This window comes from Miscanthus floridulus, unplaced genomic scaffold, assembly GCF_019320115.1.
Source record: "Miscanthus floridulus cultivar M001 unplaced genomic scaffold, ASM1932011v1 os_2093, whole genome shotgun sequence".
In the NCBI taxonomy this organism is placed as follows: domain Eukaryota; kingdom Viridiplantae; phylum Streptophyta; class Magnoliopsida; order Poales; family Poaceae; genus Miscanthus; species Miscanthus floridulus.
Window position 1 is genome coordinate 1 of NW_027098096.1, and position 20,781 is coordinate 20,781.

The 20,781-nt window shown below is 47.6% G+C and overlaps 1 protein-coding gene and 1 pseudogene across 1 annotated transcript; both read right to left on the reverse strand.

Annotated features, from left to right (window-relative positions):
- Window positions 1-18: 18 nt before the first annotated feature.
- LOC136534599 (putative glutamine amidotransferase GAT1_2.1) lies at window positions 19-459 on the reverse strand (the record flags this gene model as incomplete). The annotated part of the gene is made up of 1 exon (XM_066527009.1): window positions 19-459. A coding segment is annotated over exon 1 (441 nt), but the record flags the coding sequence as incomplete, so codon positions are not given.
- Window positions 460-1,449: 990 nt separating this feature from the next.
- LOC136534601 (protein PYRICULARIA ORYZAE RESISTANCE 21-like) lies at window positions 1,450-2,548 on the reverse strand (annotated as a pseudogene).
- Between the last annotated feature and the right edge of the window lie 18,233 nt (window positions 2,549-20,781).

Below are 20,781 nucleotides of genomic sequence, written 5' to 3' on the forward strand. Positions count from 1 at the left end.
GACGGCGTCGGGCCCGACCAGCTCGTGCTCCACGTCCTGGTACAGCGAGCCGCCGCAGGCGACGTTGAGCACCTGCGAGCCACGACAGATGCCCAGGTAGGGGATGTTGCGCTCCAGGCAGCGGCGCGCGAGGCGGAGCTCGATCGAGTCCTTTTCATGGTCGATGGCCATGTCGCTCGGGTGCAGGCGCCGCACGGCCTCTAGCTGCTCCGGCGAGAGCGAGCCGTCGGTGCCGGCGTCGGTGGAGTCGTAGAGGGACGGGTCAATGTCCTCGCCCTCGCAGAGGAGCACGCCGTGGATGGGCTCGAATGAGTCCAGCAGCGCGTGCACCCCCGCCACGCGCGGCACGATCATCGGCACCACGCCGTAGCCCACGATGAGGTCCAGGTGGTACTCACCTGATGAGGACACAGACAAACAGCGCACGCATGCGCCATGCAGGGGCGTCGTCAGTTGCATACGAGTACCGTCCAACGAAATCCATGACCATTTGTTCTACTATACAAGGCTAAATTAATGACGAAACCTCTCCGTCTCCGTGATGCCGCCGGCGGCAATCGGAAAGGAAAACTCACCGACGAAGTGGATGAACTTGTTCTTGCAGATTGTGACATCTGGCGACGAAAAAAAAGTCGTAAAAAATAGATGTGAGACTCAAATTTGATTTTTTAAAAGCAATTTATTAGAAACTCTTGGAGATGGCTTTCATTTTTCTCTCCCAATACGTTTTTAAGAGTTGTAAAACTACGAGTTTTGAAGAAAAAAAATAGAAAAAGTCTTGGAGATGCTCTTACGCGTGTCCTTCTCACTTTCCCCTAGGACCCGTTCGTTTGTCTTGAAAATGGCTTGTTTGACTTCTTTTTTCAGCTGGAATAGTATTTTTCTCTCACAACAATTCAGCCGGAACAGTATTTTTCAGCCAGTTTCAGCCAAGTTTCAGACCAGTGAACGGGGCACTCTACTGCCCCGGGTTAGCGTAGCAACGTGCTAGTCGTCGCGCCTTCAACATCATCGTCCTATCATCTTCTTTACACGATATAAACAGAAAATACTAGGCCAAAACATGCCACGTTACATCGCTCGTGGTGACAAATGGAAGAGATAACGAAAGTGAAGATCGAAAGCGTTGATAAAAGGAACCTTTTTTTCCCTCTTGTGTGCAACATAAAGAAAGCGAGGCTGGTGGTGTGAAAGATAGACACTTCTGCTGCCATCAACAGATGAACTCTCTCTCTCTCACACCTTGCCCTTTTTCTTTACACAAAAAACAACATCATTGCTTATTTTATTCTTTCACTTGACCTAACATATATACGGAGTACTATATATTATATTTTAAATGAAGCAGAACAATACACAAGCTAAGGAGGAGATGACAGGGATACAGTATACATGATGCTATATATGTATGTAATCATTGCTTATTTTATTCTTTCACTTCACCTAACATATATATACGGAGTACTATATATTATATTTTAAATGAAGCAGAACAATACACAAGCTAAGGAGGAGATGACAGGGATACAGTATACATGATGCTATATATGTATGTATAGAGTATATATGATGAATCTGTACGGCGATTATACAGGATGAACGGCATGATGAGATGACACTGGTGGTGGGGGAGATAATGGTAATTAAGGGCATGCTAATCAGTGACGCCACGGGATAATGAATCACATGATGGCGCAGGCGTAGGAGGGGTCCTCCTCGCAGACGATCCGGTAGCCGCCGCCGCAGGGGTTGCAGGGATACGGCTGGGGCACGTACTGCGGGTAGTACTGCGGCGGTGGCGGCGCCGGCGGGGCAGGCTCGGGGGCCTTTCCGCAGGAGCAGCAGTGGCACCCGCCGTGGCCGTGGTGGCAGCAGCAGTCGGACGGCCACGCCGGGTACGGGTACGGGTACGGCCACGGGTAAGGGACCTCCACCACCTTGGGCGGCGGCGGGGCGGGCTTCTCCTTGGGTGGCTCCTCCTTTGGCGGTGGGGGTTTTTCCTTCGGCGGCTCAACTACCGCCGGCGGCGGCGGGGCGGGCTTCTCCTTCTTCTCTGGCGGCGGCGGGGCCGGCTCCTCCTTCTTGGGCTCCTCCTTGGGCTTGGGCGGCGGGGGGCTCGACGATCTCGATCTGCTTGATGATCTTGCACGCCTTGCAGCAGAGCTTGTCGGCGAGCTTGTCCGGGTCGAAGGGCCCCGTGACTTTCACCTTGTTGTTCTTCTCTCGTCGAAGTCGATGTCATCGATGCAGAACTCACCCTTCTCTGCACGATGCACGGTGCACACAGCAACAACAAAACCGCGGCATCCATCGTCCCATGAAATTTATCAGTTGCCATCGACGAAGCAGCTCAACACCACAAATGGAAGGAAGAACAAACAGACCTTGGATCCTGTTGAGCACCTTCTGGATCTTAGCACGGCAGCGGCCGCATTCCAGGTCCACCGAGACGATGATGGTCGGCATCTGCTCTGCACACAGCTCCCTGGTCACAACGAAATCCTTTCCTCTAGTCTAGATAAACAGAGAGACGCAGCATACGCCCACAGACAGATGCATCAACAATTTCATGCACACACACAGACAGACGAGGACAACAATCTGTGTGATTGCAACTGGTTTATGGCGGCTACCAGCACGAAATAAAGATAAGAATTTGGAAGGAGAGCAGAGAGAAGAAGCAAAGGGGCCCGTTTGAAGCGTGGAACACACTCCACTCCAGAATAAATAAACAAACTCATTAACAGGGGATAGGACAGCCGCTCTTGCCATCAAAGAGGTTTGGCCAAAGATCAACAGCATGTTCGTTTCGTCGTAAACGATCGTGGATTATTGACTGCTGGCTGGTTTAGTGGGAGAGAAAAATACTGTTATAGTTTATAATCCACGATCTTATACGAACGAGAGAAAAAATATTGTTCCAGCTTAAAATCAGCACTCTTTAAGCAATAAATTCCACGAATTCTCATCTTAAAGAGTGAAGAGCGAGAAAGGACAGGGATGAGCAGAGCAGAGCACCTTGATTCAGGCTGCCGGCGCCAGCAATGGCAGGCCGGGGGGGGGAGGAAGAAGACCTGTGCTGCGATGCGAAGAAGAAAGAGACGAAGGGGGGGGGAGGATGCTGTGGCGTGAATACGCGGCTATATAAGCAAGCACCAACGCCTGACTGCCTCCCACGTCATCTGACTCATCTTGGAGGGGCCGTAGAGAAGGAATAGATAGAAAGGCCCTTTGGAAGGCGGCAGCAACCGGCGGCAACAGCAGCACTCGTGCCCGGGGCTACCTTCCCTGCACCACGTACGCCACCACCACCAGCATCCGCACACGAAAGCTCGCTCGGCGTCGCCGTCGCGGCTGTTATTTGGCGTGGTTCCTCTCCATCGCTCCGAACGTTTCAAATCAAATCGCTCCTTTTGCTTTCAGAAATGCTATATGGCAAGCGAGTGTGTGAGGCTTTGCTTTTGTGATGATGAAGTGAAAATACGGCATTGCGCCACTCGCTCGGGTGCTTTCACGTCAGGTGAGGCATGAATGGCACGGTTCGTTTCGTGACGCCGATGGTGCCGCCGCGAGTGACCGCGCGTGAGTAGTCTTTGTTCTGGATCCTTCAGATAAAGGCACGAAGCAGGTTCATAAACCCGGTCTCCAATGAACCCGCTTCACTACAAAACTTGTCCCAGCAGACGGCGTAACGACAGTGCACATCTGGGTCGGTCCAGTTACACAAAACAGACCAAGACCACGATCCGATCCCCGACCGACACCTCCGACTTCTGGGTCGCAGGCTCCACCTCGCCCGACCTCTGGGTCGTGGGCTCCGCCTCGCTCGACCCTAAGGGCGGGCTCCGTCTCGCCCGACCCCTTGGGCTCAGGCTCCGTCTCGCCCAAGGCCGCGGGCTCCTCGCCGACCTCTTGGTTTCGCGCTCCGTCTCGCCCGACCTCGAGGGCGCGGGGGGTCTTGCCCACGGCCGCGGGCTCCGTCTCGTCCGACCCTTGGGTTCGGGGTCCGTCTCGCCCGAGACCTGGTCGGAACCCTAACTTAAAGGTCTGGCCGTGGTGGGATCGCAGTCTGACTCCGACCCTGTTCCTCCGACCGAGGATATGCCGGACCTTTGCTCGTCTCTCTTTCCCGACCGACACGGTCGGGGACGACTAGGAACAACCGACCGGGGACGCCCGCTCGGTGTGGGACTGGGGAGCAGGCGGAGCAGATAAGATAAGACGCTCAAGTCAACTGCAATACCGAGGACCGTACCTGCCATACCTTGCGCACCTGCGGAACGGTGCCACCAGGTCATGACAGACGGACACTATACAACCTTCCAGACGCGTCAGGCCACAAACAGTATTGTGGGCGCCGTCGTTGCCGTACCAAGCAAACACGGTGAGCTTGCCAGACGCGTCTGGACATAAACAGTATTGTGGGCGCTGGCAGCCATCCCGTACCCGATGGTGTGAACAACAAGACTAGACAGCACACTTATACACTCTCTCTCTTTCTCTCTGACTTGTAAGGTCATCCATTTCAACTATAAAGAGGATGCGCTCTTCCTGAAAAATGGCTTCTCTCGAAGATTCTCTCGACGACTCACGAACAACAGCTCAACAACTGATAAGTTCAGACACATAGAACATACACTCCAAGACTTAGCATATGTTAGAGCCCCGTCACTCTCGGTCACTCGGTTCAGAGTCCGTCCGGACCTCTAACACCTTCATTCTCATTCTTACTCGTTTGTAACCCCACAAACTTCGAGCACCTGGGCTCAGGAATAAAATCACCGGCCGACCTCAACTAGACGTAGGGCTCGTTGCCTGAACCAGTATAAATCTTGTATCGTTGAGTGCTAGGCCACATCCGATCACAACGCGTGGTAAAACTACAAATATTTACTTGTCGCCCACATTTTGCACTGACAGTTGGCGCTGTTCGTGGGGAGGAGGCCGTGTGTTCACGCTTTTGGTCATCGGATGACCCACCTTTCCACCATCTTTGGCATGGTGGGCTCGAGCGATACGATTCGTTTCGGCTCGCTGGAGTTTCCCACGCCCCACTTGCTAGGATGTGGGTTCCTCCCGTCTTTGAGCCCCACCAGACTTTCCTCTTCGGGAGTCTAGACTTCGTCGCCGACTAGCTCTGTGTACTCCGCCTCCGTGAGGAGACGCTGTCCTGGCGCCCATTGGAGGAGGAGCGCCTCCACCAAGCCCCGAGCCACTCGACAACTTAACGTCGAGACACCCACGCTTCATCTAAGCCCATCCGGGCTAAACCCCATGGTGAGTGATGTAAATATTGTTCTATACTCACTATTTAACACCTTCCGCCGACTCTCCAGAGGGACCCCCGTTGTCCCACACCGCGACCACCGTGCGACCAGTTCCCTACGGCTTCGTGTCCCCCATGGACACATGCGCGGGGCTTCAAAGGATGTTGATGCCTCCCCTCTACGTCCGAGTTCATGGGGATGGCGGGCTACGCTCCTGCCTCTTTCACGACCTTGTCGATGACGAGGTCGAAAGTGATGGCTCCAGCATCGGTGACGTCGTGGCACCTGGCCCACCCTCTGTCCCGGAGTGTGCTATGGCGGACGCCCCGGGACAGCCATCGATGGTAGTGGAGTCTCTGCAGACTCACACCCCTCCGGGCCCTCGTGCGAAGGCCTGGCGTCTGTGCGCAGGAGCACGGCGAGGAGTTTACGACAAAGGCGGCAGAGCCAATCGCCACCTGCGCTTGCGCGCTCGATGCAGCACCTGCTGCGCCACATGCGCGCATAACCCGATGAGCGGTGCTCGAGGTCGTGCCCTTTAGGTCCAGCAACATCCTGGACGGAGGGAACAACACCCCAGTTTGCTTATGCTGGCCAGAACATCGCTGTGCGGCGATGCTTCTACACGGCCTCCCCGAGCCTGCCGACCCCCAGGAGCAGGCAATCCACGAATGTTAGGCGCTGGTGGAGACACCGCCTTCAGCAGTGGAGAGCTCCGCATAGTGACACCGGTTCATGGCCTCTTGCCCAACGGGGGACTGGGCCCGCACTAGTCGAATCGCTTCGTCCACTCACCAACTGCAGTGTCAGGCGTGGGGCAGGAAGCCACGGCTGCACCGCAGCCCAGACCCGGTGTCCGCTCCACACCGACCACCTATCAGTGAACGGCTAAGGCCGAAATGTGATGCTCGTAGCGTCATCAACAATTGATGCCATGCTCGGCACGATGATGATGTCCATCGAGTGGCGGCAGGAGCAGGCGCCATGGGCCCTGGCTGACCATCGAGGAGTGCGGGGACATGCACCTACGGCATGGTGGCTGACCAAACGACCGAAGCCGAAGCTCCCGAACGGCCCGGGGCCAGGGCCTTTGGCCGTCGTATTCAGAAAGCGTCTTTCCCACAGCGCTTCCGACCACCCACCAACATTCTCTAGGACAACCGGGGAGACGAAACCCGGTTATATGGCTCGAAGACTTCTAGCTCGCCTATAAGCCAAAGGAGTGGATGATGACTGCTTCATCATCCAGTACCTCCCCATCTGCGTGGGGGACATATTGGAGCATGCCATGAATTCCTTCTGCCGACAGCCATCCGCGACTGGGGTGGACCTCAAGAGGGTCTTCGTGGGAAAATTTCTAGGGGACGTATGTCCGTCCGGGAATTCCTAGGACCTTCAAGAGCTGCTAGTAGGAGCCCAATGAGTCCTACAGGATTACATCTGTAGGTTTTTAAAGCAGTGCAACTCCCGGGCCTGATGTGATAGACGCGGACGCGTCGGCGCATTCCTCTCTGGGACCAACCTGCAAGCCCTAATTCACAAGCTTGGCTGAGCGTGTGTTTAAGCCTTTGTCACCCCGTGACCTACTCAACATCGCCACGAATCATGCCTCCGATGAGGAGGCGGTCGGGAGCGGTCTTCAGCGACAGTCGGGATAGGGGCAAGGCCAAGCGCAAGGGCCCCTCCACACAAAAGGGTAAGAAGAACAAAGAGGGATCGGAACATCAAACGACCAACCCTGCTTTGGTTGCCGTGGCCGATCGTGCGAGCAAGCTGTCCCAGCAGGGCCAGCCCGACCACTTCGACAGGCTCATAGAGAGTCCATACACCAACCACGCCTATCCCATCAAACACCTCTATAAGGACTGCGAGCTCCTCAAGCACTTCCTATGGCAAGCCACCAAACCAAAGGAAGGGAAATGCAAAGATGAGTCGGCCATGAAAGGAGGCACAACGAGTAAGGATGAAGACGGCTTCCCCAACCCCGAGGAATGCCTCATGATCTTTGGGGGATTGACGCTATCCACTCTAAGCTCTAGCACAAGGTACGCTATAGAGAGGCATGCACCCCCGAGTTGTCCGTACCCTCTTCCTTAGCTGGTCGAATTCCCCGATCACTTTTGATCGGAGAGACCATCCTTCTCCACGTCGACCGACCAGGGCCGATACCCCGCTCGTCGTCGACCCCATCATCCACCAGAAGCACCTTAACATTCTCTACGTTGACCACCCTCGACGTCACGCGCATCCCCTGGCCGGAGCTCTGCCCAGGAGCTCTCTCTTCCATGACATGATCCCAGGGGCGCAGGCATACCCACTCGGGTAGATCAACCTTGCCCATCATGTTTGGTGACCACGCCAATTTCCGCTTGAAAGTCCTAACCTTCGCGGTAGTGGACTTTCCGGGGTCCTACCACGCCATCTTGGGGCGGCCATGCTACGCCAAGTTCATGGTGATCCCCAACTACACCTACCTCAAGCTGAAGATGCCGGGGGCCGAATGGCATCATCACCATAGGTAGTACCTTCCTCGCATGCTTACACGTGCGACCGTGAGCATTACGAGCTCGCACTGCCATCATCAACTCCGCCGAGCTCCCCGAGCTCGTGAATTCGGTGACTCCCAGCCAGTCCCTGACTGCAATGGGCCCGACCTCCTCTAGTGCCTTCCATCCGACTGAGGAAACCAAGGCGGTGGAGATCGACCCCACTGACCCGACCAAGACGGTGTGGATCGAGACCAAGCTCCCTGGCCAAATAGGAAAGCGAGCTCGCCGACTTCCTACGCCCAAATCACGATGTCTTCGCATCAAAGCCTTCTGACATGCCGGTCATACCAAGGGAGGGTCGCCGAGCATGCACTACGCATCGTCCCAGGCTCAATGCCCACCAAGCAACACCTGCATCGTTTGACGACGAGAGGCGTAGGGCCATAGGCGAGGAGACCGCCAAACTCCTGGCAGCCGAATTCATCAAAGAGGTATTCCACTTCGACTAGCTAGCTAATCCTATTCTTGTGAAAAAGAAGAATGGGAAATGGAGAATGTATGTTGATTATAACTAGGCCTCAATAAGGCATGTTCAAAGGCACCATTTTCCTTTGCCACGCATAGACCCAGATAGTCGACTCCACCCTTAGGGTGACAAATCATCTCCTTCCTGGATGCCTACTCAGGCCTACCACTAGATCGTGATTGTAGGGGACCATGACGCCTAAAGGGGGGTGAATTAGGCAACTTAAAAATCTAACTCTAAACTATGGCCTCTTTTTCTAACCTTAGCAAAACCTATGCAAACGATAAACTATCTAAATATGCAACTACAGTTTTGCTAGTGTGTTGCTATCTCTACCGCAAAAGGAGTATACAATCAATGTAAATGTGGAAGCTAAAGAGCAAGGTAGAGATATGCAAACTCCCATCGACAACTCTGGTATTTTTACCGAGGTATCGAGAAGCACGCAAGCTTCCCCCTAGTCCTCGTTGGAGCCCCTCGCAAGGGCCAAGCTCCCAGTCGGGTAACTCCGTGGATAGCCCCGGGCCTTCCCCACACGCAAGTGGGTCTCCTACGTGCCTTCCGGCAAGCCTGTCCTGGATGCTCCCCGTCGTCTTCACTATCAAGCTTCCGACCAAAACGCCGTGGGCCTTGTTCCCTCTGGTACACGATGGTGGCCACACCACAAACGCAGTTGGTGTGATCTCACAAGACTACAAGCCCCTCTGATGTACAACAATGGTGCGCGCAAGCACCGAGTGATAAGAGATATGCAAACCTCACTAAACGCTAGCCCTAAACCTAGAGCAAGCGTATAAGCGGTGGTCTAATCAACCTAAGCACTTCACAAAGCACCTACGCTAATCACCTAATGAATTACTAAGCACTATGCAAGTGGGGATCACTAAAATAGTGTATCAACAACCCTTGATATGTTTCCTCAGCTCCACACTGCTCATTTGGCTGGTTGGGGGTGGTATTTATAAGCCCCACCGAGAAAGTAGCCATTGGGGATGAAATCCCGCTTTTCTGCTACTGACCAGATGCTCAGGTCGTCCTGATCGGACGCGTCCGGTTGTCTCGACCGTTAGAGCCACGATCAACTGATCGGGACGCTGCCAGCGTCCGGTCACATGCCACCGGACGCGTCCGGTCACAATTTTCGCCGCTCTGGAAACCTTTCTATACTTGATTGATGCTGTTGTCCTGCGTCCGGTCGATCTTGCTGTTCAGCATCCGGTCGCCTGCTTCTACCGAGCCTCTTGATCGGAGCGTCTGGTCACTGTGCTACCAAAGTCCGGTCCCAGCGTCCGGTCACCTCTGTGAGCTCGTTTCTTTGTGATCCTTGCGTCCCAATTTGGTTCCTATCTTCGTGCTTGGACTTTGCTCGATATCTTAGATCTTCTCTTATGCTTCTAAGGTCTTGCTTAAGGTGTTGATCATCGGATCATCATGTTGCCTTCGCCAAGTCACTTCTTGCACCCTTTTGAACAACAAAACAATCACTTGCAAATTCATTAGTCTAAATTTGGTTGTGTTGGTCATCAAATACCAAAAACCAGAGTAAATGGGCCAAGGGTCCATTTCCTTACAATCTCCCCCTTTTTGGTGATTGATGACAACACGACCAAAGCAAGCAAATAATAAAAATTTGGAATTTAAAACTACTATCTACTTGCTAGGATGAAATGCAAGGGGGTAGGGTTATATATGCTAAATGATACTACTTGTAAGACTAAAAGATACTATATAAAAACTTATCTTGCCCTTGCAAATGTCCCCATGTGGCTTTATGGATTTTAGCCTTGCTTCCTGCAAATTCTCCCCATTACCTAGATTAATCCATAATCCACTATCATTCCTTTCTCGAACCGTTACCCACTTGTAGACACCACTTGTAGGCCATTACCACTTGTAAATTATTATGATCTAGCTTTTGGTCCTATAAATTAGTGCTTGCTTTTGGTCCTCTAAATTCCTTCCACTTTTAGAATCAAACACCGAAAAGGAAGATATTAGTAGCACAAGGGAGGGTCAAACTTTATGATCCTTTGTATGTATAGTAGAATAGGTCACAAAATTTGACTCTCACATTATATAGACTAAGCTCCCCCTAAATATATGCATACATATGGTAGAAGGCAAAGCATATGCATAATTGGCAAATTATTGCTCAAGGGAATTTAATCTATATAATGCATAGAGAAAGCATATAAATATCAAAATGAAATCAACATGATGATATCGGTTTTAGAAATACCACATGTGGAAACCAATTTGATTTCTACCACTTGCAATAGCTGGTGGATATTTGAAGTATGATGCTTAACTCCGGGGACTCCATTTTCCTTGCAATGAGACTACTACACACATGATAAACTTAAAAAGGTGTTAGTCTCAAAACATCCAACTTATAGAGTAACCTCCCCCTAAATTTGTGCACACAAGTAAGGAATACTTGTAGGAAACATGCACATTGATTTTAGAATAAAAAAATACCACTTGAAAGATGACATCACTTGAATATGAGAGTCATTTTCGAAGGCGATATTTGGGAGAAATTATCTACATTTGAACTTTGGCACATATTAGATTAACAATTATAAGACAAGCTATGTGCCATGCTCCTAAACAATTTTAAACCATGTAGGTTTGCTCCAAGGGTTAAGAATGAAACCGAGCAAGCCTACCATAAGATATACCTAGTGTATGCATGACAAAGATATAAGCATGCAAATGCAAACATAGACATAAAAAGTAACTAGATGCTTAAAGATACCAATTTGTAAGAATACCATTTGTAGGAAATGCAAATTGATACTACTTGAAGGAAATTGAATCTAGTTACCTAACATGGGAAGGGGAATTTGGGTCCATAGTATTCACTAACCCACTTGGCAATGGTTTTGTCCGTCATGATGCACCCCATGAAATACACCCATACTTCTATGCTACACAAGCAAGAAGGTAACTAGTGAGCTACACAAGCTCACTAATTACAAGAGCAACTACACAAGCACAATGTATATAAAAGAATCACAAGCTTGTGTATGGGGATTGCAAACCAACGAGAAACAGGTTGACACGGTGATTTTCTCCCGAGGTTCACGTGCTTGCCAACACGTTACGTCCCCGTTGTGTCGACCGCTCACTTGGAGGTTCAGCGGCTAATTGGTATCACCCGCCAAGCCCGCACATCGGGCACCGCAGGAACCTTACCCCGAAAGTGAGGGTAGCTCAATGACACGCTTTACTAGAGTTTGCTCTTCGCGGCTCCCGTGGGGCGAGCATAATGCCCCTCACAAAACTCTTTTCCGGAGCACCGCACAAGCTTCTTGCGGGCTTCGACGGAGACCACCACCAAGCCGTCTAGGAGGTGGCAACCTCCAAGAGTAATAAGCACCACTGGCTTACAACTCGATCACCTAGTGCCACTCGATGCAATCTCACAATGCAACGCACTAGAATCACACTCACTCGCAATCGATTCGCACTCTTGCAAGCACAAGTGAGTTAGAGGGCATCCAAGCACTCCTACACAAGCCACATAGGCGTGAGGGTGCTCAACGACCAGCCCCAAGGCCGGCCACACACTCCTTTTATAGCCCCAAGGGCTTAAAATAGCCGTTACCCTTTACTGGGCAAAGCGCGCACTGACCGGACGCGCAGGTCATAACGACCGGACATTGAACCCAGCGTCTAGTCCACTTACAGAGAGGTTCCAGCGACGTTTTTCTACGACCGGACTCTTCCAGCATCCGGTCGCTTCTGGACATGCTAAAAACACTGACCGGACGCTGTGACCGGACTCGCAGGTGCTGACCGGACGTAGGGTTCCAGCGTTCGGTCGTTTTTCGCGCCAGCGTCCGGTCACAGACCTTTCAGCGCTAAAACGGCTATAACTCTTAGCTCCGAACTCCGATTTCGATGATCTTGGATATTTTGGAAAGCTTACTCAGAGGGCTACACATCCCACATGCATACTTGATCCAAATCACAATGGATCAAAATAGTATTCCAATCAAAGGACCATCCTATAGTTCGGAGTACACCAAAAAACTTTTTTCTCTTCTCTAAGTTGATTCACGACAACTCTAACTTCTTCTCCAGCGTCTGGTCACTTTCCAGCGACACTGCTTCGTCCGACAATAGGAACCAGACGCTGCCATCCAGCGTCCGGTCACTTTCAGAGCCAGTGTCCGGTCGACTGACCGACGCTGCACGCTGACTGCTACCACTGACCGGACACTAAGCCTCAGCGTCCGGTCACTGCATGACCAGAGTCCGGTCCACTCTGTGGGACCTTTCTCATCTCTGTTTCTTCACCGAGTTGATCCACATCAACTCCAACTTCATCTCCTGTGTAAATGTGCCAACACCACCAAGTGTGCACCACCATGTGTATGTGTGTTAGCTTTTCACAACATTTTCCAAAGGATAGCCACTTAACTTGCCACGCCACTCGATCCTAGCGATGATGCAAGTTAGATCACTCGAGTGGCACTAGATGACTGATATGCAAACAAGTTTGCCCCTCTTGATAGTATGGCCATCTATCCTAAACCCGGTCATCAACTTCTCTACACACCTATGACCGGTGAAATGAAATGCCATAGGTTATACCTTTGCCTTGCGCATTCCATTCCATCTCCTCCAATGTCGATGCAACACATGCACCAACATGATCAACAATGATATGATCCACTTCATATCATCTTGTGATCATATTGGTTCATCGATCTTGACTTCACTTGCTTTTCACCGTTGCCTTCGTCCATCGGCGCCAAGTCTTGCTCAAGCTTCACCGCCACGCGGTCCATCGCTCCAAAGCCTTCGACTTGCCCTTCACGCTTGCAACCAGTCCATCAAGCCAAGTCTTATCTTGATCTTCTCCACCTTGATCATATGACTCAATGTCATGTCTCATGTGCAATAAGCTCCTTCATCATCACATATGTGGGCTTTGCAACATCTCCAAGCCATTTTCACCTTCATGGCATATGTTGCTCACACATATATACCTATGGACTAAGCACATGTGTATCTCATATAAACACAATTAGTCCACCTAGGTTGTCACTCAATTACCAAAACCATACAAGGACTTTTTATATCTCCCCCTTTTTGGTAATTGATGACAACTCTACAAAGATATAGAAATTAAGCTCTTTTGGATTTATGTTGCTTGTCCAAGCAATTTTACCATGTGAGAATAATTTTGGATAAGTACCACAAACCCGAGATGGTAGTATTAGCTCCCCCTACATATATGCTAGAGTATTTGGTTTGAAGTTTGCACACATGCATAGATTTGAAATGTGGGGGGTAATTACTACCAAATGATGCTAAGGTGTATAGAGTAAACCTTTGAAGTGTGATACCAATTGGAGTTGCACCTTTAAGTTCATCCTTAGCACCATGGTTAGCTAGATATCACTTAGAAATAAAATCACTAGATACCTCGTGAGATCAACATTAAAAGCAAGGCACTAGCATTACTTGAAGAACATACCAAGTGTCTAGCTATTATCCTATGCATGCTAGTTTTCATTTCATCAGACAAATTCTACAACTAGCATACACCACACAAGTATGCATATTGAATTTAAAAACTTATGCAATGCAAGCAAGCACATGAATATGCACATATCAAATGCAATCAATCAAAGTTCATGAGCTTGCTCCCCCTACTTGTGTGCTTCTCTTATCCATTTGCATTGTTGTCTTGTGCTTGTACTCTTATCACTATCATGAGCTTCTATGGTTGACTTGAACTAAATTGATTTGCCTAAGCTTCCAAGTCTGGTTTAAACCAATGACAAGCTTCTTTACACCTCTTGTAAGGGTTATCTTGCCAATGTTGTACTTGTCACTTGTTGGCAATCCAAATTAAATCAAGTACTTGTGTTTACTAGCTCATGAACAAATTCATATACTAACCACTAGATCAAGTAATCATTCAAGCAATAGTGGTAGGCTATGAATTTAAACATTTCATTTGTTATGCATGATCCTATGAAGCATGTACTATATGCACTAACCGCATACTAGTAAGGGATGAAATGATCATGCATATTACAATGATACCTTTGCTATGTTGGAGTAGAGGATAGTCACATAGATTCCAATTCATTACTCTAATAGCAATGTGAAGTCCAATTATAAGCTTAGTGAAGACCAATAGATACCATTTTAAATTCCATTCTTCACCCATATGAAATGAATACCACTTATGATCAAGTGCACTTTCTTAGTGTGGTTGGCTTGCTTCATCGTTTGATCAATGCTTGCATGAGAGTATCAACATGAGAATACTACTTGAAAAATTATGATTGACTCTCTTTTGGGTGTTGCTTGCTTCTCTAGATCAATTCTTTTGATTTGCTTCAACTAAGCATCTCAAATGTCTCTCGGATCACCACTTCTATGTTAGCCTTCCAAGTACCACACTTGGTTTACCTATACATAGGCGGCAAGCCCCTACACTAGGGAGAAGTGACCTCTTTCCAAAGAATCATTCTTGATACTCACTTGAAATAGCTTGATTGATTGATCCAAGTGATAGACTTAACTTGATGAGTAACCTTGATTCCTTCTTTAAGTTCTTTTCTTTCTACTTTTTAAGTCCCTTTCTTTTTACCAAATGATCTCCAATCATATCTAGAACTTAAACTTCATCTTCAACATGAATTTGATCTTGATCTTCATCTTGAGTACCAAAAGTGTGCAAAGTACACTCCACAATCAAATGTCCTTGTACTCTTTGCTTGTCATGCTTCTAGATCATCTTAAAACCAAACTTAGGTACCTCAACCACTTGTAAACATGTTTCCAACTTGAGGACCTTTCAATCAAAGTGACTCTAGATCAATCCAACATTTGTCACTTTTCTGGCATATTCTGTACCCTTCAAAGAAAGAAGCATATTGACTTCTATATTGCTACCATGTTTTAATTCTTCCACCACTGCTATATGCTGAAAACTGCTACACTATAGCTGAAAAGATCCACTCCAAAACTGAAGCATTTCTTATCCAATTTTCATGAAATTTCTACAGCATCTCATACCATAAGTCTAGAGCATGTACACAGATTTACATGCCAATCCAATAAGTTTTGATCACTCAAACATGGCTAAGATCACAGCTAGCTCAGATTTTGCAATATAGGACAGATTTCAATCACTTGAGCTATACTTCATCAAATGTGAATCAAACTTGAAACCAACTTGTTTGAATACTTTCACAAGACATAAATCCATTCAATCCACTTACTAAAAGTCATCTCATGAAGTTATCCAACACAAATCAATCCAAACTTGATTACTAATCAATTTATCCATTCAAACATCTTATAGCAAGCAACATTGCATATTTATCCAATTCAATCAACTCATATGCACCCAAATGAAATGATCGACAAGATATATACCTTGGATAGCTCATGATCATCCAATTAGCAAGCTTCAACACAACTATTTGCATGTCATCAAATATATTCAATGAATCACCAACAACTTGAATTATAGCACTTGTATGTTGATAGCACTTAGACTTCACTCAATTTTCACTTCGCATTGGGTTTGGATGTGCACTAAGCTTCATAACTTGATTCAACATATGATGAACAATGTGAGATCAATTGAATCAAGTCTCCAATGCTGATGGTACCTACAAACAATCATCCACTTTTTGATGGTACCCAAACAATTTTGGGTCCTCTCAAGTTAGGTACAACATACTTAGGTATAGCCTTAGTATGAATAGTGGGATGTTTTGCAATATCAACCATAGAGGTACCATTACCATCCTTCCTAAGCATAGAATCATCATTAATTGATATAGACTTAGGGGTGTTACCTAGGGAACATGAATGTGCCATGTGTCCCCTTTTCCGGCATGAGTAGCACTTTCTCTTTGATTGAGCCTTCTCTTCATTGCTCATGTGGTGCTTCTTATTGCCTTGCCTCTCATGGATTGCTTGAGCCTTCTTCTCAAGCTTGGTAGGACACTTAGAGGCAAAGTGTCCCATACTTCCACACTGGAAGCACTTGATGTGAGCATAATCTTTCTTCTCATCTTCATTCTTGCTCATCATCTTGGCATCTTAAGTTTGCATTGGATGCCTTGCCTTTCCACCCCTTCTTGTTTTCTTCTTCTTTATCATCAAATCACCACCATCTTCATGGTTGATCTTGATTTGCTCTTGGAGTGTGTTCTCTTGTTCAACTTGTGGCTTTGGTTGAGGCACTTGTAGTTGCTTCACCAATTGCTTGGTTGGGCACATTGAGGTAAGGTGACCCCAAGTGCGGCACTTGAAGCACTTCACATTCTTGAGCCTCTCTTCTTCTTTTATCTTCTTGAGCTTCTCAATGTTAGGGCAACCATTTGTAAGGTGTCCCGCTTCATGACACCGGTAGCACATGGTATGAGAGAGCTTTCTTTGTTGTAGCTTCTTCATCATTCTTTCTCTCTTTCTTTTGCCCTTTGTCATCTTCTTCTTGAAGCTAAGGCCACACTTGTCACCATAGTTTCTTTGAGTCTTCAACATGTGCTCAAAGGTGACTTTTGAGTTGTAGCACCTCTCTAACTTGTTGCTCAATTTCTTCACTTCACTTTTGAGCTCAATGTTCTCCTTCAAAATATTAGTCTCACAAGACATAGAAGTAGAACAAGCATCTATATGTGAAGAGCATGGCATATCTAATAAATCATCACAAGAGGTGGATACATGCTTCTTGCCTACATCACAAGGGTTAGCAACATTTTGCAATTTATCATTTGATCCATGTGATGAGCTCTCATTATTTTTAAGTTTCTTTATAAACACGTTAATGAGAGAAGCATGTTGTTCTAATAATTCATCATGAGATGCAAGTAGTGTCTCAAGATTCAATTTTAGATCATCATGTGAAGATTTAAAAGCATCAAGTAATTTCTTATGTTCTTCACAAGAGTTCTTTAGAAATAAGTTTTCATTTTCCAAATTCATTGTTTTAGCTTTCTCATTTTCTAAAGACATGGTCATTCTAGCAAGTCTACTCACAAGCTCATTATATGAATCAATATGATCAACCACATTATCATTTGATACCTTGGTGTCACCTTGTGACATGAAACAATGTGGTGATGTAGAAGAGCTTGTAGTAGCATCACAATCATGGCCCGAGCATGAACCATCATCATCAAGATCACCACCAAGTGTGGTTAAGGTAGAATCTTTATGTGCAACACTTGTGGCATCATCATCAACCTTGTCAAGTGAACTTATAGTGGATCGATCATCATCATCATCACTTGACCATGAGGTGGAGCAATCTTCCACAATCACCAAATTGTGGTTATGCTCAACACACTCATGTGCCTCCACCTTGTGATCATCCTCCTTCTTGAATTTCTCATCATCACTTGTGGAGGAGTCACCATAGAAGGCTTGGAGTGCCATCCACATATCATGAGCACTTTTCAAGTCCCACACACGTCTAAAAATATCATCATGTAAAGCACACATTAGATAATAAAGAGCACAATGATCAAGTTGTAAGCAATCCTCTTGTGCTTGGGTTAGGTTGTCCTTATCCAAAGCATCATGAGAAAAACCAACAACAATGATCCACCATGCCTTGGGACCCAATTCACGGAAATGATCAAGCATATGACGTTTCCACCGTGCATAGTGTGTGCCATTAAAAAATGTGTGAGTCACAAATAACTTCTAGCCCAAAGTTCGCCATCCTCTCGGGTCGGTAAAGACCACAAATGAGAGACCTAGCTTTGATACCACTTATAGGGTCGAGATGGCGACTAGAGGGGGGTGAATAGTTGTTACTAAAACTTAATCGTGTCAGCTAACCGAAACAAGTGCAGAATTAAAACTATCGGTCTAGCCAAGACTACACCCCTCTAACTATGTTCTCTAGCACTTTGCAAAGATCCTAATTAAGCAACAAATGTGCCGGGCTAGCTAGAGCTCACCTAACCAATTCTAGGAGCAAGGTCACATAGACCTATGCCACTAGTATTTCAAGCAATGAGGGAGCTCCTACACATGCTAATAAGCAAAAGCACAAAGCCAACTAAGCTCACTAGCAATGCTTACTAACAAGGCAACCAATGCCAAATTAGAGAGCGCAAATACTTAGCTACACAAACTAAGTAAAGTGACTAACAAGGTTACACAAACCAAATTAGCCACGCAAGGGAGCTACTTCTATGCTACACAAGCAAGAAGGTAACTAGTGAGCTACACAGGCTAACTAATTACAAGAGCAACTACACAAGCACAATGTATATAAAAGTAATCACAAGCTTGTGTATGGGGATTGCAAACCAACGAGAAGAACAAGATTGACACAGTGATTTTCTCCCGAGGTTCACGTGCTTGCCAACACGCTACGTCCCCGTTGTGTCGACCGCTCACTTGGAGGTTTGGCGGCTAATTGGCATCACCCGCCAAGCCCGCATGTCGGGCACTGCAAGAACCTACCCCAAAAGTGAGGGTAGCTCAATGACACACTTTACTAGAGTTGCTCTTCGTGGCTCCCACAGGGCAAGCACAATGCCCCTCACAAAGTTCTTCTCCGGAGCACCGCACAAGCTTCTTGCGGGCTTCGACGGAGACCACCACCAAGCCGTCTAGGAGGTGGCAATCACCAAGAGTAACAAGCACCACCGGCTTACAACTCGATCACCTAGTGCCACTCGATGCAATCTCACAATGCAACACACTAGAATCACACTCACTCATAATCGATTCGCACTCTTGCAAGCACAAGTGAGTTAGAGGGCATCCAAGCACTCCTACACAAGCCACATAGGCGTGAGGGTGCTCAACGACCAGCCCAAGGCTGGCCACACACTCCTTTTATATCCCCAAGGGCTAAAATAGCCGTTACCCCTTCACTGGGCAAAGCGCGCACTAACCGGACGCGCAGGTCATAACGACTGGACGTTGAAACCCAGCGTCCGATCACTTACAAAGAGGTTCCAGCGATGTTTTTCAGCCACCGGACGCGTCCGGTCATCACTAACCGGACTCTCCCAACGTCCGGTCACTTTTGTACATGCTAAAAACACTGATCAGACGCTGTGACCGGACTCACAGGTGCTGACCGAACGCTGGGTTCCAGTGTCCGGTTGTTTTTCACGCCAGCGTCCGGTCACAGACCTTTCAGCGCTAAAACGGCTATAACTCTTAGCTCCGAACTCCGATTTCGATGATCTTGGACATTTTGGAAAGCTTACTCAGATGGATACACATCCCACATGCATACTTGATCCAAATCACAATGGATCAAAACAGTATTCCAATCCAAGGACCATCCTATAGTTTAGAGTACACCGAAAAACCTTTTTCTCTTCTCTAAGTTGATTCACGATAACTCTAACTTCTTCTCCTTTGCAAATGTGCCAACACCACCACATGTGCACCACCATGTGTATGTATGTTAGCTTTTCACAAACATTTTCCAAAGGATTAGCTACTTAACTTGCCACGCCACTCGATCCTAGTGATGATGCAAAGTTAGATCACTCGAGTGGCACTAGATGACCGATATGCAAACAAGTTTGCCCCTCTTAATAGTACGGCCATCTATCCTAAACCCGGTCATCAACTTCTCTACACACCTATGACCGATGAAATGAAATGCCCTAGGTTATACCTTTGCCTTGCGCATTCCATTCCATCTCCTCCAATGTCGATGCAACACATGCACCAACATAATCAACAATGATATGATCCACTTCATATCATCTTGTGATCATATTGGTTCATCGATCTTGACTTCACTTGCTTTTCACCGTTGTCTTCGTCCATTGGCGCCAAGTCTTGCTCAAGCTTCACCGCCACGCGGTCCATCGCTCCAAAGCCTTCGACTTGCCCTTCACGCTTGCAACCGGTCCATCAAGCCAAGTCTTGTCTTGATCTTCTCCACCTTGATCACATGACTCAATGTCATGTCTCATGTGCAATAAGCTCCTTCATCATCACATGTGTGAGCTTTGCCACATCTCCAATCTATTTTCACCTTCATGGCATATGTTGCTCACACATATGTACATGTGGACTAATCACCTGTGTATCTCACATAAACACAATTAGTCCACCTAGGTTGTCACTTAATTATCAAAACCACACAAGGACCTTTTAGTTGGCTTGGTTGTTCACCTTGATGGCCACCACCTTGTCATTTTTCTTCTTCTTTAACAAGTATGGTGTGGAGGCCTTCTTGTCCACCTTGTTGGTGTAGGTGTTGGAGAGCTTGATTATTTGCTTCTTCTTTTTCTTCTTTCCTCCTCCCCCATTCTTCACCTTGCACTCATAGGACTTGTGACCTTCCTTGTGGCACACATAGCAAACTACGGTTTGTCCTTCATCAAGCTTCTTCACTCCCTTGACGGTGTATCTTGATGAAGTTGGGCTTGCTTCACCTTGCCTTTCACTTGAGTCAAGTCCTTGGTGAGGCGAGCTACTTCTTGTTTGAGTTGCTCATTCTCTTTTGCAACCTCTTGTGTGCATT